We start from the raw sequence: 24,722 nt of genomic DNA on the forward strand, positions 1-24,722 counted from the left end.
TAGTACAAGCACACGTATAAGCAGATAATTATGGGAGTCAAGAGTTATGTTAAAATTAAAGATACTGACTGTTATTACTTGCTCACAAAGCATTGTAGTTGCTGTACAGTTTATACTGTATGTGGTGTACCCAATGTGATTCCTGGAGGACATACTGTTATCCTATGGGAGTGCACTGGTACCACACCTATTGAAAGTACGTTTTGCTGTGGAATAGTTGTATCAGATGTCTGTACCAGAAAACAAATCTCCACTGTGACACCCTCATGTTCTTGGTATGATATTAGCTATTATTACAGGAATACTCTTCACAGGGAGGAGGAAGCATAGTGAGATTTTCTTTTTCATCATTTCCAACATTGTACACAACTTTCTTGCACTTTTATGTTATCACATTTTTCCCTTGATAATCGAAAAGGGAGAGGGGGGGGGGGGGGAAATGTAAGCGAGCTTCATAAAAACTGAAAACTCTACTTGCATCATTTGTTATTTTCAAAATGTTACTCTCTATCCAAATACTGTTCTATTTCTTCAAACCAATTTTGAATTTCTCAGGTTATTACATATTATTTACTGTACATTGTCCACCAATACTTCTGTTGTTTGTAATGTGGCACTACCTTTGTGCCACTGGTAGTGGCTAGTGTACTTTTGCAGGTACGAAAATCGACTGGACTAGAATGTCCTGTCAGTATAGAACAAATTCAGACAATATGGAACTTTTTACACTAAATTTGCAATATAATGTCACCCTTGTCTCACACAGATTGTAGCAGCCATTGGGGTGCCCGTCTGGCCAGCTTCTGTAGCTTTCACTTTCAGGTTTGTTTTTGGCTTGGGCCGTATACTGACAACTAGTCATTCCAGTGATTGACACCATGTCAAAGACTGGAACCAAGATTCACAGAAATAGAATTCTATGGTCGTAATTCAAAGTGTAATTAATTTTGCTCACTGACATGTTTTGAATTCAATTTTAAAATTGTTTGGGTGTCAGACTGGAAAATTACAGTTTTAAGACACCCCAACCTTAAAATTAACAGCTGTGATCGAGGTTATTTTCAACAAGTTCCTTCACTTCCTAGATCATCATGGATCAGTCCAATATAATATTATTACTAGACTTAACTTCCAAATGATACAAGTCATGCATTTACGAGGAGCCTTAACATTGGGCTTTGTGTTTGTCTCATTTAAATGTATTTCTTGTCTCGTATCAAAGACTGAAGCACTGTTAAAAACTGGTGCTTCTACCATATCACTCAGTTTAAATACACCGTGTCATGTACAGGCGTTAATAAAATCATGGCATTTAAATTACTGATCAAACAGAGAGCCAAATTCGTAAGTGCATGTTGCAATTACAGTGTCAGCATATATGCAGATCGGTAATGCATCACTTCAGATAAAGAAAAAATAACGATTTTTTCCGTTTATACGTAAGTAATACTTTAATAGTTCAGTTGTAATTTCTGTTGTCAGTAAAGATACCCCTAAGCAAACGATGTCAACTTTTTTTCAAGAGACGTCTTCACTGTTGTCCACACTTGATTTTCCGAATTATACCAGCTTCGGCAAGTAAGGTAATTTGTTGACCTCCATTGAATCTTAAATAGTGTTTTAAAACGGGCAAATAAGTAAAGCACTCATAAAATAGTAAACAATTTATAGATCAGCTTCTCAAACTTTCAAAACACACTCGAATTTAGGAATTTCATAGCAGAACTGTCACCGTTTTTTCTCGCTAGATTAGAAACACTTCATTATGTTGATGTGTAGATATCTAGAACATCCAATTTAAAATACTTATGAGGGCGCAGAACGAAAAACATTTTCATCCGTGTTTTGATACTTTGTTTTTTGCCAAATTCAGATATGGCGGACAGTCTGACACTCAACGTTCTCTTGCCGGCACGCGCTACAGCCATCTATCGGTAGGTCCGGTAGTTGAGCATCCCTCATTTCGCTAGCTTTTGTACGCCTGTACAAAATCGGGATCCTGCTCCGCGACAGTCCTGCGTTCGATATATATCGCTTCCGAAAGACGAAAACCGAATTTCGGAAACCGTTTTACGCTGTCGTGTTTACTTTTAAGGTATGAAGTGGATTTGTTACCTCAGTTAAATATGACACCTGGGAAACAGCTTTTATTGTTTAAGATTTAGTCAGTCAAATCGCTATTTCTCTTCAATTGGAGGAGATATAAACAGGTTCAGTCTATTTTTTTTTATCCTTCACTGTGCAAAAAGTGTCTCCGTGCATATTAAACGAAAATTTTTGAAAACAAGACGAAACGTGACAAAGTACGTTTAAAAACGGTTCTGTTTACATGCAAGCGAAAACTGATTGCAGCATTGGAAAACTGGTAAGTAGAAGCTCATTTGCAGAATCGGTTTCGAAGTGTTTACATTATCACTCAGAAGGGGTGTTGGGAAATCGGTTTACGAAATCAGGTTTCGGGAACCCATACAAATGGGGCAAATAAAAAGGTTTTTTAAACGTGACATGTTAGTGTGTAGCTGTCCCTGCATTCTCACATCAAAGATTTTCCATTATATGTTGCCGACATATATGTCTCTTTAGTTTCCCCACAGTCTAATATAATGTTAGACTCTGGTTTCGGGAGTGTCTCCCGACAGTACGCACTTGGCTGTTTTGACATTTACTGACCGGAAGTTGGTCTCACGTGACGAGGCATCCTGTTCGAAGACGCCATTCATGTTGATGTTTGTTCTGATAACCAATGTTTACACAGACACAGTAAAATTGGCTTCACTTCTATAAAGAGTGATAACACACTTAGTTCTAAGACACAGGCACTGCTTGCGATTATGGGAGTAACTTTCTGAGCGGTTTGTGATCCGTATACACTTAATTCTTCTTTCTGTTTGTCACAGAAAAGATTATTTCACTGGAATAAAAAAACGATAGATCACAGTATTTTTGGGCCATGTAGCATTATCCATTACGTTATATCTAAGCTCAGAGTAAACACTTTCAAGCTTTTCAGCTGTCAAGTTGTAATGTTTACGGAAGTTTTTTTTGTTTTGCTGGAAGCTAATGACTGTTCAGGTGTAGCCATGATCTTTTTTCACCATACAGCATTCCTTATGCAGGTTCTCAACAGGGCTGGAACTATACTATGGCTACTTAAAAGCCGCTTTTCGTCGTCCAAAATATTAAAAATACTTCATATTCCCCGGTTTGGTCCCCCTACAGATTCATGCCTATGGAAACCTCTCTAATCGGTCTACTGTGATATCTTTACAGCCGTAAGAGATAATACTCTTAGGCGAGAGTAGTGTGACGTACAGGACCGAGGAGAGTAGTAGATGTTCTGACCATCTGATTAAAGTCAGATGTGTAAGGAAGAACTTACGTGGGTGTATGAGTATCAGACACGTAGCTACATTTTTTTTCTGTTGTCAAGAACTGTGCATATCATGATCTATAGTATATTTAAAAGTGATTGCGTTGTAGTTCTGGTGAAAAAGTGAACGTAAATAATGGGTGCTTTGTTTGGTAAAAGTAAAAAACATGTGAGTCGGGTAACGGAGCAGGACAAAGCTATATTGCAGTTAAAACAACAACGAGATAAACTGAAACAGTATCAGAAGAGAGTAGAGTCTATGTTGGAGAAAGATAGACTACTTGCACGGAAACTATTGCAAGACGGTAAAAAGGAACGTGCTAAGCTCATATTACGGAAGAAAAAGTTTCAAGAACAGCTTCTCGAAAAAACAGACGGGCAATTGGAAAACCTTCAGAGGCTTGTCCATGATTTGGAGTTCGCACAGATAGAGATACAGGTATTAGATGGACTTAGAGCCGGCAACGAGGCGCTGAAAAAAGTACACGACGTTATCAGCGTTGATGAGGTTGAACGAATTCTTGAAGAAACTCGTGAAGGGGTCGAAAAGCAGCGAGAGATTGACGAACTGTTGAGTGGCGCATTGTCCGCTGACGACGAAGAGTCTGTAGAAGCAGAACTAGAAGAAATAATAAAGGAAGCTCTTCCAGATGTACCCGAAGCCGAGGATGAAGAGCTAGAATTACCTGAGGTTCCTACAGATGAAGTAGAAAGAAGGAAGGAGAAAGCAAGAGCCCAGAAGGTAGCCATCGAAGTCGCACAGTAATATCATGAAGTTAGTAAAATTTATTGTACTGTAGAATTATTTTCTGTTAAGAGGAGTTTGTTAATAGTTAGTATATAAGTGGAACAAATGATTTGTAACTTTATCATTGTATGATGATTCTTTAGCTACAGATTCGATAAGTCATCAAAGTTTTGACGGCGATTTGTTGTAGGCAATATAAAACTAGAGGCGTCTAAAAGTCTTAAGTTGTTTTATTTAGAATACATTACAGCAGCATTACTTTACGATGTAGTTAATTTGAGAAGTAGCGTTATAATGTGTGTTTCGCACAACCGTCGCTATACAGCTCGTCTGCGCGCCGTCATGACGTCACACACAACACCCTTACGTCAGGGGTCAAAGCTGACGCGTTGGATCGGACGCTTCTGTCGACCCGGGCTTTGTAGACTAGGAACTGGATCACTTTCGTAACATATGTGGAAGACCCTAAATCTTGTTTAGCATCATTTATATATTGTCACGTTCCAATAAGCTTCTTATATTATACGCAGTACTGACAGTGGCAAGTAATGTTATTAGTTACCACATGTATCTAATTCAGCTAGCCTATTGAATTAGCTGACGGGAGAAGCGTTTTGAAGTCGTTGTCAATTTTACTTTTGCTCAGTTCCTCGAAGCAGATATTAGCTACAGTGGGGGCTGGAATATAGAATAAGTGCCGTCAATGTTTCATCACTCAAAATTCTTTATTGATCAGTGCAGTTGAGTGGTGTATGTTAGTTCAGATTTGTAATATTTAGTGCATTAGTATAGTATAAAATTCAGTTAAGAAAAATGGAAATGATTATAGTAAGGAACAAAACTCATAGGCTTCAGGTCTTCTTTTATTCATTGAACAGTATTTACCTACAAAAGCGGGTAATATTATTTCCTACTTGTCACCAGTAGACAAGTCAGAATTGTGCACCTCCTTAATATAAATACTGGGCATTGTTTCCACCTTTGTAATTAGAGCGATAATTTTCCTTTCCAGTATCATAATGCTGATCTATTTTCTCTCTTTGTTGCAGAGTGTGCAACGACTGCAAGACCGGTGTGATTAACAAGATTTTCGTTATGTTACTCGTGAACTTTTATACGTATTTCTGTTCTATTGGAAGAGAATAGTAAAGTTAATGTGACAGACAAGAGTTTTGTCGTACGGTTGTCCATAGCTTCATCTTAAAGTGTGTATAGGCCTAGCACATATAGTGCCACTTGTTTTTTTCCAGAGTTTATTCTGGCATGTGCTGTGATAATAATGTAAGGTGATAATGTAGGTTTCTATAATAATGGCCTGTGTCAATTTGTTGAATGTTATTGCTGCTTTCTCATCCATTTTTCCCCCTATGTATGCTGGATGCTTCTCAAACTTTTAATACTGTAATACTCAAACTGCAGCATTGTTGGCATAAAAATATTTTATTCATCACAAAGTGCCTCTGTGACACATTATTGTGAAGGCCTCTGGTTACTACATTTATTTAAACCAGTGTAAATACTTTTGGATTAGAGACCACTCACTGAAAAGCAGAAGTGTTGGTTGTTGGTACACACAAAAGGAACAAAAACTTGATGGCTTTTGGAATGGGGGTAGTGTCAGGTAGGGTGGGTAGAGGGAGGCTGGAGGCAGGGAGAGGATGGGGTGTGGGAGGCTAGCAGCTGAGAGGGAGACAGCTGATTAGCTAACAAGAAATGTGGGAGCAAGGATTGGCGTATGTACATACAAGGCATGCAGCGCATTGTTGTTGGAGCCGGTGGGTAGTGGCGCACGCTGGGATGACATGGGGACATAAATTGGGAGGGGGTGACAGGACGGAGGAAGGGAAAACTATTGGGTGGAGATCACAGCGGTAGTGGGTTACCAGAGATAGAGGTCAGAATGATAATGGGAGTGAAAGCTGTGTTGTAAAGAAAACTCCTAAGTTCAGAGAAAGATCCTCCATGGCCCGGGTTATGAAGCAGTCATGAGCATTTTGTTTCAGCTGCATTTTGTGCCACCGAGTGGTAAACTTTGTTCTTGGGACCAGTTTGATGGGGGCCATTCGTCGTCATAGATGACTAATTGGTAGTCATATTGACATTAAAAGCTGTGCAGTGTTTTCAACAGAGTTCTCTCTCATGTGGCAGGAGAAAACTGACAGGCTGGAGTGGGAGGTGCTGGGTGGGTTGATTAGGCGGGTCCTGCACAGTGAAAGTGGCATAGTATGCATTAGGGTAATGGAACAGCATTTTAGGGTGGGAAGGATGTTGGGTACGACATTCTTCATTTCCGGTCATGATGAGTGATACTGAAAGCCCTGGTGAAGGTTAAGGTTCAGTTCCCACACCCCCTACCCAACAGTTTGCCCTTTCTCTGTCCGGTCACTCACTCCCAGTTCATGTCACTTTCAACATGCACTGCTCCCCATTGTCTCTGACAGCTGCGCAACACAAGCCCAGCCTGTGTACTTGCCACCACCCACACCCTCTCTCTCATTTCTTGCCAGCAAAATCAAACTAGCTGCCTCTGTCCGATCTGCTAGCATCCCACTTCAGATCCCTCTCCTGCCTCTGGTCTGTCTCTACCTACCCCTCCCACAACCTATTTCTCTCTCTCTCTCTCTCTCTCTCTCTCTCTCTCTCTCTCTCTCTCTCTGTGTCTGTCTGTGTGTGTGTGTGTGTGTGTTGGGGGGCTGGGGGGGCTAGCAAGTACTCATTCTTTTTGTCGTGACTGTCAACATCTCTGCTTTTTAGTGAGTGGTCTCATTTAATCCAAAAGTGTTTCCATTCTCCCAGACCTTTCCTACAATGCTTGTTTGAAGCCATTTGTGAATAAGGATAAAATACTATTTTAACTCTGTTAGCCAAAGGTTGTATTAGTTTGAAGAGTTTATTGCAGCTTAGACAAATAAGAGATCAACATTATTTTTGTATGTCTATTTGATAGTGAAAAGTGTCTTAAAATGTACAAGCAGGCAAATTTAAAAATTTCATTCTGCATCATTATTACTACTTAATAACAGCAAATGTAATTTATTCAGAATTTTTCCACTTGTTGGATATTTGCTTATTTATTTTACTGCTTCCTTTTTATCCAGTGTGTAAAATAGAAAAAACAATACACAAATATTCAATTTTTAATAAAAATATACCGTGTAATATTTTAATTTTTTTAATTGTAAAACCTAATGTTAATTCCTTGTTTAATAGTACAGAAAAATCAAATGACTGCACACCTTAAATGACATTCTTACGGCCTGAACAGCTGACTTCAGAAGTGTTTCTTGAAACTATTTTCATGGGGAAACCTGTGAGACACTGTCTTGTACCTTTCCTGCCTTCTAGCATGGCTGTGAAGGAATAGTGTGTGCAATGTGTATGTTTGTTCTTTCATTGTCTTCACCGTATCTGCCAGGCAAATGCTATTTATTTGTTTGCAGATTTAAGTTTTAGTATGAATATTTGATGTTACTGTTCGGTGAGTAAGTGTGATCAATAATATAGTTAATGTCATTATGTATATTTAACGTAAGTTGCTAGCTCATCACTAAATGTATGCCCAAATGTTACAGTGGATTATTTAGCCACTGAGATGAATCTATCCAGCAGCAGCTACAAAAACATAAAGAAGCAATCAAAAAATCCAACATCAATTTACATTTATGAAAATATACTGGAAAAAAGGTTAAATTTTATTGCAGTGTGTCAGATCTGCTTGATTACTTGGAACTGAGATGTTAGGAAATACACTAATGGCTTTAAAGTCACAGTTTGCTATTCCTTTGTTTTGTGCAGTCAGTGCTATACCAATTTCCCATTTCATATTTTTTGGAGTAGATATTCTGACAGAATGAACTCGCTTGATATGTTAATTTACTTGTTGCATATAAATACATACTTCTCTTGCTGTTGAAACAAAAACATACCATTATATCAATGACTGTACAGATTGCTGTTTTACCACCATAACTTGCTTTTATAGTGTTAGTCATTTCCAACAAACAGAAGTTAGAGCATGGCTGGCCCCTTAAAGTTTTATCAATTTCAGCTGTTTCTTGAAATTTATATAAATTAAGTGTTAAACACTCACCAAGAAGGATAACGGTACTCTGGATAATAAATATCCATTTGATTTAAAAATGGGAGCTTTCCCACAAGTATGGAACAGCTTAGAAGACTGAAGATTTACAATTTTAATCTTAAATTAGCATGTTTACTTGATAGTTGAACAGCTTCAAAAATGTTGTTCTGTATTTGTGTTTTGATCAGTTTGTTTTCTTCACAATTGTGTGTTAATTTTACTTCACTTGACATCGTTATTTTTTAATACTTCAATATTATAGCACTCAAAGACTTGCTGCTGAAAACTTCTGTCGAAGTGATCAAATTATTAGTCTTACTAATGTGCGTTTGGAGTGGGTGGCTACTTGTTACTCTAAATCGAAATAGTCTATCTTGTTTATAAGTTACTGTTTAAATTTTTCTGACAGTAGTAATCTTTTAAGGTGCATAGCATTGACGAACTATTTGTTATCCAGCTTGAATCGTGTTTTGATTCTATATCTACACACATACTCAGTGAACCATTGTGATAGTGTCAAGTAAAGGTAGTGAAAAAGAAAGTCCGTCAGTTTCATTATTATGTCATTGTTCCATATGTAATATGCTCTGAAAGGTAGTAAGGGATATTTTATGCACAGAATGGAAGTTTTGGTATCCTGATAAATGTGTGAAAATAAATCTGATTCATAGATGAGAGGCAGTGCCTTACAATTGTTGAGTGTTTAGTTGAAAACAATTTAGAGGACTCCCTAACACTGTAGGAAAAAGAAATTAATACAGTAAAAGATCTAGCAGAAGTACATTCTGAACACTCTTGAAGCACAAAACAGACACAAAAATTATCTGCTGAGTGCTTAGTTCTAAACAATCTCGAAGTCCTGGTGTCACGTGAATAGTCAATTAATGTACTAAAAGAAGATTTGAAATAAGAAGACTACATGAAGAAATATTTTGTAGTAAACAGATAACTGACTTCAGCAGAAAGTGATAAACACATAATCTGTTTGTGTTCTTGTGATTCAAGTGGAGTTAGGAATGCTGATAATAGATCCACATGGCTCAAGCAGAGAAAGATGCTGAGAACTTGAAGGTGCAAACTGACAGTACATTTGTGCATGTTTTGATTTACAGCAGGTACTCAACACTTCACATTGTGAAGTATCCTTGCCCTATTAGAAAAGAATTCTCAGTACCTACAATTTGATTACCTACAACATGGGATACGAAAGGAAATGCACTTCATGTGGCATGAGGGAACTGGATGTAGAGAAAGCGTAGACATAGCTAGCTGTATCTACAAATTTCTAAAGCAGCAAAGTGAGAATGGCTACAAAAATGTTTCTTTTTCGACAACTGCAGTGGACAGAACTAAAACGGATTTATATTTTTCATGTATCTGTACAGTATGAATACTCTACAAATTGATTCACTTACCCATAAGTTTCTAGAGAAAAAACACATCCAGAATGAAGGAGATAGCACGGCCAGTGTTATCGAGAGGGCAAAAAAGGATGTGAACCCGCAGTACTGTTACCCTCCAGCAGCCACAGCCAAGCAAAATGGAAAAAGGTACAATGTACACGAGATGTCGGAGAAGAATTTCTTTCATTCCAAAGACCTGAAATATTTCAGTAAAATTTTTATTCAATGTTTTAACTTTGTTTAGTGTTCCAGTGGTCGTTTGAATTTTTTGGTTTTAGCTAATAATTTTTTGAAGTTTTGTTGGTATTGATATTAGCTGTGGTGTAGTAGTATTATTACAAGTAGTTTCTTTCTTAGTAGGCAGAGAATTTTGAGACCATTATTGTTAGTTCTGTGAATAGTCCTACCGGTGTAACTGAACTTTGGTAATGTGGACGTATAGTTTTTTTCAGTAACTGTAAAATTTTACCATGAGTGAGAAGTGTGGGCTCTGTTGTAGGTTTGTGAGTAGTGGGTTATGGTGTGGAATTTGTTCCAAGTATTTTCATTGGGTTGGAATGCAGTGGGGAAGCCAGTGGTCATTTTAGGGAGATCCTCTCCTGGGAATATAGAATCTGTAGTAGAAACAAGTTAATAGAGGAGCAGGAGCATAAGATCTGTGCCCTTCAGGTGCAGTTACGATGCACAAAGGAGGAACTAGATAGGTTGAGGAGGGTGAAGGGTGCTGGGGAATGTGAACTGGCAGTTGGGAAGAAGGCAGCTAGGAAAAGGAGGTATTCAGACAATTTTACTTTGCATATATGCAATAGATTTGACCAGCTGTTAGAGTTGAGTGGAGAAGAGTCTCGTGCAGCTGTAGATGTAGGGAACATGTAGCTGTTCTCAGCAATTAGGAGGCCCAGGTTAGTTGCAAAGTCTAGCAGAAAGAAGAAGGTTCTGTTGCTAGGTAGTTCTTACAGTAGAGGTGTAGGCCAGCAGTTGCAGGAAGTGTTGGGGAGTGAGTACCAGGTCACCAGCATTATGAAGCCTAATGCAGGGTTGGCTCAAGTGACTGACAGCATAGGGGAGTTATGTAAGAATTGTATGAAGGAGGATCAGGTAGTGATAGTGTGTGGAGCAGGAAACAGTATTGATAGAGACGGGGAATATGATGTAGGTGGTGACCTGGTAAAGATAGCTACTCAAACTGGTGGCGTTAATGTGCATTTCATGCAACTGTTTTAGCATCATGATTTCACCTTTATCTCACAAGATACATTTTGGGGACCTGCTGGAAAAAGAATGAGAACTGGTTTAAAAAAAGAAAAAAAAGTGCTTGTAGCCATATCACTTACCACAATTAAACTTTTAACATTCACCTTAATGCGACTGTTAGGTGCTTTAACGTGGGGCTGGGGAGGGTGCTGATGGCAGAGGGCATGGGTGATATCTCAGTGGTGCCAGTTGGGTCTACCAGTAGATTGGATTTTGCTAGGCATGGCCTGCGCCTCGATAGGTATGGGAAGGGGAGGCTGGCTAAACTTATAAGTGACAGTGTAGTGGGTGGTGGTGGTGGTGGTGGTGGTGGTGGTGGTGGTGGTGGGGTCTCTCATGTAAATACTGTAGTAGCTGGTGTTAGAGCTGCACCTTTTTAAGACTGAAGTCAGCTGATATGTATACCTGTTTAAAGGAAGTCCCTCTAACTAAGGGCTCACCTTCTGAGGTTGTAATGTTTTCAAGTAGAGAAGGAATTAGCATATTTCATCAAAATATAAGAGGTATTAGAGATAAAGTTCGTGAACTGCTTATATGTATTGACTCTGAAATTATTGGTATATCAGAGCACCACTTAAATAATTTGACAATTCAGAGGCTTCCTTTACCAAGATACAGATTTGCTGGGTGTTTCTCAAGGAGTTCCTTGTGGGGTGGGGAGTGGCTACGTACGTAAAAAACAGTATTCCATTTGAGTTCATAGACGTATAACGACACTGCACAGAACAGATATTTGAATATTGTGCAGGGGCAATTGAATTTAGTGAAACTAAACTTTTAATTGTTGTTGTTTATAGGTCCCCTAACTCTGACTTCAGAGCATTTCTGCTCAAGCTAGAGAGGGTTCTTGAGTCACTTTGTAGGAAGTACCAGAAACTGGTTATATGTGGTGATTTCAATAACAATATCTTATATGATGGTGCAAGAAAAAGGATGTTGGTAGATCTCCTAAATGCATATGATCTGATGCAGACCATGTTTTTTCCAACTAATGTGAAGGGGAACAGTATCACAGCCATAGAAAATATTTTTATTCATTCTTAATTTCTAGATGGGCATTCTGTTAGTAAAAGTGTGAATGACCTTTCAGACCGTGATGCACAAATTTTAACACTAACAGGCTTTTATACTCAAATCAATGTCATATTTAATTACAAACTATGTAGGAAAGTTAATCCAACAGCAATAGAGAGTTTTTTAAACCTTGTCAAGGAACAAGAGTAGCAGGATGTTTATAGTGCCGATAACATAGATGATAAATACAATGCTTTCCTTAACACATTTCTCATGCTTTTTGAGAGTTGCTTTCCATTAGAACATTCTAAATAGGGTACTAGCAATAATAGGCAGTCCGGGTGACTGACTAGTGGGATAAGGATATCTTGTAGGACAAGGCGGGAATTATATCAAAATGTTAGAAGTAGTCACATTCAAGCAGTAGCCCATTACAAACAGTATTTTGAGGTGATTAAAAATGTTATTAGGAAGGCAAAGAGTATGTGGTATGCAAACAGAATAGCTAATTCACAGGATAAAATTAAAACCATATAGTCAGTTGTGAAGGAAATGTCTGGTCAGCAGCACAAGGTTGACGATATAAAGTCAGTTCGCAGTAAAAATATTTGTGTTACTGATAAATCAGATATATGTACAGTATTTAACAATCATTTTCTGAGCATTGGTGGTGAATTAAATAAAAATTTAGTTTCTAAAGGAATTCATATAAGTTTCTTGGCAAATGCCTTCCCGAGATTGATGCCTGAAATACTCCTCTGTGATGCAGACAAGTCAATAATTGAATCACTGAAGACTAAGGACTCTCATGGTTATGATGGAGTGTCTAGCAGAATATTCAAGTATTATGCTGCACATGTTAGCCCTGTATTTAGCCTTATTTGTAATTTTTCCTTTAGGGATGGTCAGTTTCCTGAGTGATTAAAGTACTCAGTAGTAAAGCCACTTTATAAAAAGTGAGAAAGGAATATTGTAGATAATTTTAGACATATTTATATGCCATCAGTGTTTGCAAAAGTTATTGAAAAAACTATGTATGTAAAGATAATTGATCATTTTATGTCACACAATTTGCTATCAAATGTACAGTTTGGCTTTAGAAGTCATTTAACAACTGAAAATGCTATATTCTCTTTTCTCTGTGAGCTACTGGATGGGCTAAACAGAAGGTTTCAAACGCTTGGCATATTTTTTGATTTAACTAAGGCATTTGATTGTGTTATCTCAAAATATTGCTCCAGAAACTGGACCATTACGGAATATCGGGAGTAGCTCACAATTGGTTCACCTCTTACCTCAGCAACAGTCAGCAAAAGGTCATTATTCACAATGTTGATAATGGTTGTGATGTGGGGTCTGAGTGGGGTACTGTCAAGTGGGGGGGGTGCCCCAGGGTTCAGTGTTGAGGCCACTCCTGTTCCTTATTTATATAAATGATATGCCCTCTAGTATTACAGGCAACTCTAAAATATTTCTGTTTGCTGAGGACACAAGCTTCGTAGTAAAGGATGTTGCGTGCAACATTGGCCCAGTTTCAAACAGTGCAGTACATTACCTAAGTTCATGGCTTGTAGAAAATAAACTAATGCTAAATCACACTAAGACTCAGTTTTTACAGTTTCTAACACACAATTCAACAAAACCTGACGTTTTAATTTCACAGAATAGGCATATGATTAGTGAAACTGAACAGTTCAAATTTCTAGGTGTTCAGATAGATAGTAAGCTGTCATGGAAAGCCCATGTTCAGGATCTTGTTCAAACACTTAATACTGACATATTTACTATTCTAATGGTATCACAAGTGAGTGATCGTTTGACATGAAATTTAGTCTACTTTGCTTATTTTCATTCACTTATGTCGTACGGTATTATATTTTGCAGTAACTCTTCCCATTCTAAAAGGATATTTTTGGCTCAGAAACGGGCAGTTTGGGCAGTAACTGGTGTAAGTTCACGAACTTCTTGTCAACCCCTGTTGTCGAGTCTGGGTATTTTGACATTGGTCTCTCAAAAAATATATATATATTCCTTGCTGTCATTTCTTGTTAACAATATAAGCTTATGCCCAAGAATAAGAATAAGCAGATTTCACTCTCTTAGTTTAATACTCGGCAGAAATCAAACATAAATTTGGATCGGACTTCCTCAACTTTTGTGCGAAAAGGTGTGCAGTATACTGTTGCATCCTTTTTCAATAAGCTACCACTCAAATTCAAAAATCTTAGCAGTAATCCACGCACTTTCAAATCGAAACTGAAGAGCTTTCTCATGAGTCACTCATTCAATTCTGTTGAGGAGTTCCTTGAAAAATTAAGCTAATTCTTATTGTATTGTTGACTGTGTTTACTTAAACTTATGGCTTGACTTTTTTCACGTTCATGAACATTTTTTTAAATCTATTATTACTTTTATGTTGTAATTTCATGTACTGACACATTCTATGACCTTGGAGATTTGCTCCTCAATTTGGTCCAACAGAACTTTATGTTTAAATAGATAAATAGATACTGGACTGATACTGAAAATGGAGAAAGGGTAAGGTGGTCCGATATTAGAGAAATAAAGGAGAGGAAGGGAGGACCTGGATGATGTCATTTAGGGATGACTATGACTCAGACTACAACACCACTGATTTAATGCACAAGTCTGAGGTCACAGACCAAGTGTAGAATGGGCTGTGGAAGATTTTCTATATGTGTACTTGTCATTACTAGCAATTTCAGAGGACATTTTGTGATATCATGCTCCTCTGCCAGAAGAATATTACTCCAGCAGTTCACAATGAATTCTGTTACAATAAGAAATGTGGGGAAGCTCACAATATTAAAGAAGAAGACGAATGAAGTGATACAACTGTTTTAACTTCGCTATTAATTTTAACCTACAGTCTTTTTTTTTCCTGGGAACTATTTTGTTCTGTTTGTTATGTTTACATATTATTATATTCATATGCTAGAAAGCTTTGGAAATAAGAAATGTCAGAGTCATTGTTACTATTAACAGAATTTATGAAATAAAAATATTCAGATTTGTAGCCTCACACTAATGTAAAATTTCAGTGAAATGTGATCGTAAATGATATTAATGTCAAATATCAATACGTTTATTAATGCTTCCATCTCGAAAATAACTTCTGCAACATTTTTTGCTACAAAGTACTTAATACAATGGAATAACAGGACATTCTAAGCAGCATTCACAAGTGTATGTTTCCAGGATGACTTTTGGGAAATAAGGGAATGTTTAATTTGTCATACTGTAAAGTTTAGGAGATGCTAGTTATGATAGCATTGTTCTGAAATATGTAACTGATATAACCTTACTGCAAGTTTTTTTAAATATTTAGTAAAACCAAAAATGTACTTTATTTGCACCTACCCTATGCATTGTTGTTTTTGCCCACTTGTAGGATTTAAGATTGAATGTTAAAAGTTTAATTGTGGTAAGTGATATGACTACAAGCACTTTTTTTTCTTTTTTTAAACCAGTTCTCATTCTTTTTCCAGCAGGTCTCCAAAATGTATCTTCTGAGATAAAGGTGAAATTTAGCCAACAAACCACTTGTTGCTGGTTTACATCTGTTTATTAAGTGCACATCTGAAACATTTGAAAATATGAGAAACAACTTTTGTACCATATAATGATTTTTCAAATACTTTGTATAGAACTTGGTACCATATCTCTTTTGTCTACTGCCCCTTTTGATTGAATGTGGTTAAGAACTCTGTTCAGTTTCTGGATGTTCTTTTTCAGTTTTGCCATCATTCTTTAGTTGATGTTGTACCATTACCCTATTTACCCATGCACATATGCCTATGATAGCAGTGCCTCCATCGAATCTGGCTTAAAAGTGATTGTGACAATTAGGCTATTCAAATAATGCTGTCCACAACAGATTTACTGTCCAAACCACTTTAACTGCACCTCGTTATTAGATAACCTACTGTTTATGGCCAGATAAATTCTCATTCACTACCATTTTTGCACAGACAAAGGATAAGCCATATAATACACTCAACTGATGTCCTATGATGATGATGATGATGATGATGAAGAAGAGAAGTAACCTAACCTAGAAGTGACTCAACCATTAAGTGACTGAACCATTAACACATCCGCCAATTATGCTGTCCGTTCAAGAAGATAGTCATATCAAAAGATAAACAATGTGGACAGCAAATACCATTTAGAAATAACACAGTTCACAGTCCAATCCTATCGTCACAATAAACACTACTGAAGATTAATACAGTCCACAAAGTTAATTACATGCTCCCTGTCAATCATTAAAAACAGTCACTGAATAAACTCTGAAACACAAAATTTAGCTAACTCTTGATGCATTTTTGACTTGTGTTTTGTACTAATTTGTCTGCAGTACACCGTCCATTAATTTTGAGCACAAATCTTCATAACCATCCACAGTCTGACTAAAGTTGCTCCTGAAATTTATCTTTTATAAGTTTACATTAATTAAAAGTACATTTATCTACTGTTGTTTGCTGAAGTTTTACAAGTTACAGTTAAACTTTTACATTCCTGATTAACTGAATAGTGGAGAGAAAGTTTCTTCTGAATGAGAACTTTTAGATACAACAACAATTATGCTAAATTATGCTATCTGGTTTGCCAAACTATGGTATTCTATTTCAGTAACAATGTTTCTGATTAGAATGCTAATTACTGTGAACTTAAATGAGGGCAAAAGTATTAACATGTTTCAAGCATTAACTGAATAAATACTTCACTTATCTATATGTACTTTTGATCTACCTTATCTGAAAGTTAGGAAAACAGTATATGTTTACATTCTGGCAATGACAACAAATTTTGCAATCAGTAGTATCTGTAACTAGCACAGCTTTTAGGTAAACTAATTACACCAACAGATTCTGATTAACAAAATGAATGTACTGGATAATAAAGTCAAGTTGCTTAAGACCTAAGTTAGTATCAAAGATTTTTGGTACTGTGCACATATCACCAAAGTGATATTCTCAAAAATACTCGTGTTTGCAAAAAATAAATAAATACATGAAATAAAATTTTGGGGGAATAAAAAAACAGATCACAAGGAAAAACCCACTTGCTTTGTTACACACTCTCACAGCGGGTCGTATAGACAGTGCACTACCAAAGGAAATTAAAAGTATACCAAAATTCCACATATTCAAAAAAGAACTTAAAATGTTAATTAGCAAGAGTTTTTATAGTGCCAAGGAATACTTAAATGACCAGTATTCAATATACAGTAGCTTATTTCCTTCATCATAATGACCCAAAATGCTCATTGAAAACTATATTGTATTCATTTATTATTATAATTTAGCATATTATGAATGTTGTTATGCATATGGTTTCATGTTATATGTAATAATATTTTATTTATGACATATAATTGTAAATCTTTTCATGTCATATTTTCTATGTAAGGCAATGTATGACAAATCCTGTATCATTTTTATAATGATGGGATACAAGGATGCTAAGTAAATAAATAAATAAATAAATAAATGTTAACCAAATAGCTCACTATATAATCCAAGGTCCAAACAACAACCTAAAAAATTTTTATAAAATAGTTACATATACAGATTCAAAATTGTTCTTATTGCCTAAACTGACCATAAATTTCTAATAGAGAAAATTATAAACTTTTCAAATTATACAAACCATACTGAAATACAAAATCATGTACAGCAAAGAAAGACATGTCTCATTTTACAAAGAGGAAGGAATTCCTCATCTTTCAGTCTGTTCACTGATTACCCTTACACCATTTCACTTGTCACTGTTCCATTTAGTTGAATTTCCCCATGTCCTCAAGTTTCACCGGTGTCCTGGGAGTTGGTTATCCTCCGCCACTGTACATAGGAAGCAAAACGAAACATACTACTTTAGCATACAAATAATTACCATAACGAAACCTATAAGAAAAAGTTTTGTTTTACAAAGACAAATTCATTACATAACCTTCTATACACATACAACATATCCTTCAATATAAAGATAATATTAAAGAGAATGGAATCTGCTCCATGTACTATTGTACTTTCATCATTATATCACCGCACTGAGCTCAAAATACGATTACCCAATTGCTTTTGAAAAATGACCAGTCACATATTTCACTTATTACAAAGATAACAAAATTATGGTCACAATATGATAACATAATAATCAAATTAAGGGGATGGAAGCTGTTTCAAATCGTTACGTTACTTCACTCATTTTAGATTACTACCTTCACTCCACCCGAAAATTAAATCCTCAAGTGATGCCCCATAATGTCTCCAAATCATCCAGACTTCTCAGAATATTCACATTATTTTCAGGTTACTATTATCAGTTAATCAACAAAAATTTTTTTCTTTAATGTATCATCATTACCTTAAGACCATCAGTACCCAGAGCACATATACCAATTTCCAGTAGCATTTAAAACTAAATATGCAGCATTATATCTACTACTTCATCAAAATACCACTCTTTCACTTGTGGCGCCGATGAGGTCGACACCAGAATCGATCTGAGCATTGTCTTTGAACTAAGCTAAACATTATCTTTGTGCAGTGCCGCCATGTTAGTTCTGTGTAAGCCTTGCTTGTGTAAAGATGTGAATAATGAACTACTGTAAAATGGGAGTATTGTTTGGTGTAACCGACCCGAGCTTCCTCCTTACTGGTGACCCCGACTTGATTACCACACTAATAACCCCAATGCTCATGAACGCCGCATACGACGCCAGAAACGTGTACTGGAACATCACCATGGACAAACAATGCAGCAACCCTTTGTTGGATTTCTACATCCACCGACTTCTTATCGTGCTGCATCTGAATGCAGTGTACAGGACATGTAATTAGTATGTAAATTCCCAACTCTTGTGTGAATCGTGCTTTTTGGTAATTTTCGTCACCTTCTCACACATCGACAATGCGACCGAGACGCACACATTGTCCGTCGAAACGCACTCGACGCATCGGTAATTTCTCTTCCAGACAGTGCAGTGCTCCTTCACCGATTAATTTGGGCTATTCTGACTTGCTTTTGAGGAATGAATTAACTTTGTGCAGTGCTTCGATACTGGTCAATCATGCCAAACGATGGACTGCAACAAACGGGGGCTATGTTGCAAATCCCAATTTGCACGAACTCCCAACTACGGCTAAATCGCATGCGTGGTCGAATTCACTGGAACAATTTCATCAAGGACATCCTACCAACCAACGACAATGCACCAATTACACTGACGATAATGCCGGCTGTTTCTCAGTCCAACACTGGACGTTCCATGCCTCCCTCTATGCAGCACCCGAGCCGCACTGACTCTGCCCGACCGCTACCGGCAGCGACATCACGGCCGCCGCCTGCTGGCCCACTGACCTCGACCCAGTTAAAAACAAACAGCTGCATAACATGTGATCCCACCACGGCTACCACACCTGCATCTTCTCAACAACTTGCCGACACTATATACGCTTACCGCCAGGCCGTTCACTACTCGATCGTGCCCACAACTTGTTCACCCACCCTAGAAGATGATTTCAGCCGTATCAATGCTTCATACAGCAATGAACGTGTCCTCACTCCGCCGCTGCTGAGTACTGAGTTTCACATTCGTGATCACACACACGATCTCTTCTACTAGAACTATTACGTCAATTCTGTGCCGCCGACCTGGTCTTGTAGGCCAGGTTACCCTTTGATAGAGACACATTCTGATTTCCACCCCATCTTACTCAGTGATAGACAGCAGACTGCTTCATGACATACATTTTCGCCTGAACAACTGTGACAGCTACGTGAGTAAATTGCGACATACAACTTGTTGGTACAAGATCAGTTACACATGCTGCAGCCGACACCGACAGAACACGACATGCAACGAGATGCTGCTGTCATTATTCTGCCTCCGACTGCTGATGATCCTTTGCCGTTACTACCAGCTACAACTAATACCCTGACAATCACGCTACATGGATCTATGTCCAAGATGTCACAACTGTCATCATCATGCCGCCTCAAGTGGAAATTCTACGTGACTGATGTGATACAAGCAACTTATTTACGCTGCTGCTACCTTTCCTTGGTAGTTCCAGACACTTTGTTTCTGTACCACGGCATAACCAGCTGCATTCCAGTGCTGCTTGCTTTGCTGCCCTCTTCACTACCTCCCCAATGTACGACCAACACATCTGCCATTTCTGCTTGGACGAGTGAGCATCTTTCCACTCCGACACACGACCGTGCAGCAGTTTCGCATGAGCAGCTTGCACCCTTACGACTCGACCACAGCGCCAACAGTGACAGCACACACGCAGCTCCAGTTCCATCGAACTGTGTTGCCTCTCCGCCACGGACCAGTAGTTCATCCGCTGTTTCGACGTCTTCACGTTCACATTACATTTCATCGCCTTCCTGCTCCGACCATGGTTTTGCCGACCACATCCGCCTTCCACCACCTCTCGCCATCGCCATGCCTCATGCACAGAGCTCACGGCCACGCCCCCCAACCTTCGATCATGGCTGTTTCACACATCAAAACACTGACACTGTCAACTCCGCTTGGAACATCATGCCATCTACCGCTGTAACACACTCACTGTCCACGGACTCTGAGGTGATGCTTCCGTTTACACCGAAGTCATCCACCGCCAGGGTCAGTCATGTGCAGCTTGCTGTTTTCTCCCCTACTGCGTCATCAAGCACCTCTATAACTCCGTCATTACCGTGAGTGTTGCTCATTCAGCATCTCTTACACAACCTGTTAAGCCACAGCATGCTTGCTCCTATATGTTATACGGCCAATAACAATCTGTTACTGGACACATTGCACTTACTGCAGTGCTCGCTGGCAAATACTTTGCCAATACATCGCATCGTGTCTTCGACGCAATCCACGGCTTTGATCGGTTCAAAACCTTGCTGTGCCGCACGGCCTCGGCATGACGAGTTTCTCTCCACTGACATGCCACCGCCTTCTGCTTGCACCGTGCCATCAGCAGCATGGCACGGTCAACCTGTGGACACCTTCTGTGCCTCCTTTCATCCACTGGTCGTGCCTACCAAGACATTGAGAAACGGTCTGATTACGCCTCGCACTAGCGCCTGGCATGACATGATTGCTCACGCGCAGCTACGCCATCAACCGGCCAGGTGCACACACGCCTCTCATCATCCTTACCCTGCTCCGCACTACCAGTGGGGGCTCTGTGGCAGTTCTCAACTGCAAGAGTCGACTGCCTCATCTTTGAGAACGAACTTCTTTGAAAACTGTTGATCGCAGTGTGTTCTGAACTCTGTATTCAAGCAGATGTGTTTGTACTGACATGATCAGAATAAAGTGAATTCATTATAAACGAGCGAATACTTAATGTTGGGGTCGATATTACCGTATGTAACATCTCAATTCCCACACTGGTGACCCTGAGTTGTAACATCTTTCGTTTTTGCAGTTTTACTGTGTCCGCAGCCTCCGTGTCAGTTATGTTTGCGTCTATTACTTCAACTCAGCATTCGAACAATGACTTTTGCCCAACGCCTAATGCCGAATTTTGTGATCGACATGCATTGTGTTGTGGGCGATGTACACCCACCAGGACTGCAACACGATGCCTCTCACTCGACGATTACACCGATTTCACCGGACGTTTTCGAGCCTGCAACAATAAGTCAGGTTAGGAGTGTGCATGACTCCGGCTATCTGATGCCTTTGTTCCACCACATGCGCCATCCCTCATCGATGGTGCAATTACCTCTTACGGATCTCCGTGCAGTGCGGGACCAATGCCTATTTCTGCAAATGCTTCGTTGGACAACCTACCACCGCCAGGACAAGATTTGCCGCGCCGCAATCCATGCAGTACCACGTGGATTCCTGCCACGTGGCTGGAACTGCTTTGTTCACAGGTCAACCTGCCTAGCATCCGACCACGATCATGCCTGCCTCGGTTAAGCATCAGCACATTCCTTCCTGCTTTGATACCTAGGCCTGCAACAGGAACAATAACTTGTTATCTGTGCCTGACCTCCATCTCTGTCCCACTGCTATGCCTCAGTGTTCTGTGCCACGACATTCACCTTATCCACACACCGTTAGAGTGGAGTGACAACGAACAGTGAATATTCACACATTCCATCTGACGTTCGACGTCATTTTCCACACTGTGCTTCTGGACAACTGGCACCAGTTGAGCTCCCTCTACTATTCTTTCACATCCCGGTGCCTCATCCGCGTCAGTCTTCCACGACACGTCAATCTGAACACAACCACAATGTGTTGAGCTTCCACAAACGCAATCGACACATTACGATGTCTCACCCGGCTCGGCCTTCTGCATCGCGACGGATGGCGCTCAACCACAACACGTCACCTTCACACTGCTACCCGACCAGCTGTCATCACCACACCCCCTGGAGGCACACTCTCCTGGAATACTACAGCAACAACAGCTTGTTTCAGGCAGTGCCCTGATGAACTCAACTCAACCTGTTCTTCCGAACATTCTACAACCCTTACCGACGCTGCCGCCGTTTAATCCCGACAGAGCAGCAACCTGGTTCAAAATTATGGACGAAGTGTTCAACCATTACAAACTCGACGAGTCAACCAGGTTTCTGTGCCTCATCTCCCACCTGCACGACCAGGAGGTCTTGATTGCTGACCTGGTCGACACCTCTGACTCATCTACCTGGTACACTCTAGCCAAAGAAACAGTTCTGCGTCAGCTTGCACACTCAACTGTGGCAGCAATATGGCAAGTGCTCCATGTCGAGCAACTAGGCAAAGACAAACCTTCCCAGCTCTGGAGACGGCTACGTGCCCTGGTCAGCGCCGATCTGCTCTCTAACACAGTTCTCCTCGCCATCTGGTCAGAAAAAACATCCGCTTTGCTCTGGCTCAGAGGCCTCCCAAACGTGTCAAGCAAACAGTGACACTTGCTGACAAGCTACATGATGCATCACTGCTCTACTTCGCCATCCACTGCCTATCTGACAAGTCTCTGGTTCAGGCCCATCGTCCTGCAGTCGGGCGTGGCTGGGGCCATACTGTGCCGACCGTTCCACTCGCTCCGGAAAGCAGTAAACAAGCTACTGGGACATCACCGGCTCCACCCATAGTCACGCCCCCTCTTGCAACCGAACCTGCTGCGGCCACCACCACTGGCAAGGAACGATCGGCAGGAAATGCAACTGCACCATCCATACTGTTACTTCCACACACAGTTTGGTGAGGCAGCACGGAACTACAGAGCACCCTGCTACTTCCCAAATGCCTCCTGTGCACAACATGACAAGCACCCCCCAGTGCTACATTCTGTCCAGAAACGACTGGATAATTGTGGACAACTTTACATTAAAGACATTTCGTCGGGATACCTTTCCCTAGTGGACACAGGCGCCGAAGTTTCACTGCTGCCCACGTTCTTAGTGTCATCAAACAGCTGCCCTCATCATACTTCACTGCAAGCCGTGAATTCAACAAAACTACAAGGCTTGGCTTCAACTTCACAAGTCGTCTCACTCTCCACAAACTGCAAACTTGAGTGGACTTTTTTAGTGTGCGAAATTGACGACCCTATACTAGGCATTGACTTCTTGCAACACCACAAACTTTCACCGAACCCAGTGCAAAACACGGTGTTCCATCACCCGTCCAAGACTCACTTCCCATGTCCTCTGTCGTGCAAACCACCCCGTGATAAATTGATCTGGGCTCATCTAATCCGTACATGCTCGTCTCTGTCGACAACGTTACAAGAAATCACGCATAAGTGCCTTGTCGAGCTCGAAAAAGTCGCTCGCCTACACAAGGAAAACTTTGAGCTCTCCTTCTGGCTCCACGAAACTCAGCTGCAGTTCTTCAATGCAGCAAAGGAATTACAGATACTGTAGTAAGGACAAAACAAGGTCAGTAAGTGCGCCAAATCTGCTTGCAGTCCCTGTAATCGAGCCTCCATGTGCTTACCTCCCACTACCCCTCGCATCTGTGCTATCAAGTCTAGCATAATGTGTACTGACAGTTTCACAGGACCACACCCCTCTAACATGGCAGCATTTGACACTCAGCCAGACACAAGTGCACATGTGCGATGAACGCCACGTGTACCCGAACTGACAGCTCCTACCCCTCCCTTCGTGGACAGCACCTCAAACTATGCAACTTCTGCTCCTGCGTGCCGCCATGCAACCGGCACTGACAACACAAACAGTGCACTTGCACCAAGCGTTTTGCCCGCAACTGTGCTGCCACAGGCCGCGTCCACAGACAATGGACTCACTAACGGCTCACGAGCTCATCCGACCTTAAAATTCAGATTTCTGAACTACTAAGCTCCAGTGTCATTGAACCCTCTGCCAGTAACTGGTCTATGCCCATACATATGACACGCAAGAAGGCGGGTGGTGATGCATTTGCAGAGACTACCGTCGACTAAATGCACGAACAATTATGGACGCCTGCCCCATACCCAACATTGCCAACTTCACCAGTTCCCTCGCAGGTGCGACCACCTTCTCTGTCATTGATTGCAAACGGACCTACCACCAGATCACCATGGCTCCTGAAGACATCGAGAAGACAGCAATCACCACCCCGATCGGGTTATTTCAGTTTCGATTCATGCCCTTCGGTCTGAAAAACGCAACCCAGACCTTACAGTGCTTCATCAACGAAGTGCTATTCGACCTAAAATTCTGCTTTGCATATCCTGATGACATTCTTGTGTTCAGCTTCTCCGTCGAGGACAACATTTGACATGTGCAAACTGTTATGAACACTCTCGAGGCAGCAAGCATCAAGACCAACCAGGACAAATTGCAGCTACATCAACCCGCTGCCACTTT

The 24,722-nt window shown here is 40.0% G+C and overlaps 1 protein-coding gene across 2 annotated transcripts; it reads left to right on the top strand.

Annotated features, from left to right (window-relative positions):
• Positions 1-3,299: 3,299 nt before the first annotated feature.
• LOC126486428 (charged multivesicular body protein 6-A) lies at positions 3,300-7,181 on the top strand. 2 transcript variants are annotated; one of them, XM_050108947.1, is made up of 2 exons: positions 3,300-4,112; positions 5,168-7,181. In XM_050108947.1, exons 1-2 carry the CDS (start codon positions 3,507-3,509, stop codon positions 5,198-5,200), a joined length of 639 nt encoding a protein of 212 aa, XP_049964904.1. In that variant the 5' UTR covers positions 3,300-3,506; the 3' UTR covers positions 5,201-7,181. The 2 variants fall into 2 exon arrangements, with proteins under 2 accessions (XP_049964904.1, XP_049964905.1); XM_050108948.1 differs by having other exon boundaries at positions 3,300-4,145; positions 5,168-7,177.
• Positions 7,182-24,722: the final 17,541 nt, after the last annotated feature.

The sequence above is a fragment of the Schistocerca serialis genome, chromosome 1 (assembly GCF_023864345.2).
Source record: "Schistocerca serialis cubense isolate TAMUIC-IGC-003099 chromosome 1, iqSchSeri2.2, whole genome shotgun sequence".
Classification (NCBI taxonomy): domain Eukaryota; kingdom Metazoa; phylum Arthropoda; class Insecta; order Orthoptera; family Acrididae; genus Schistocerca; species Schistocerca serialis.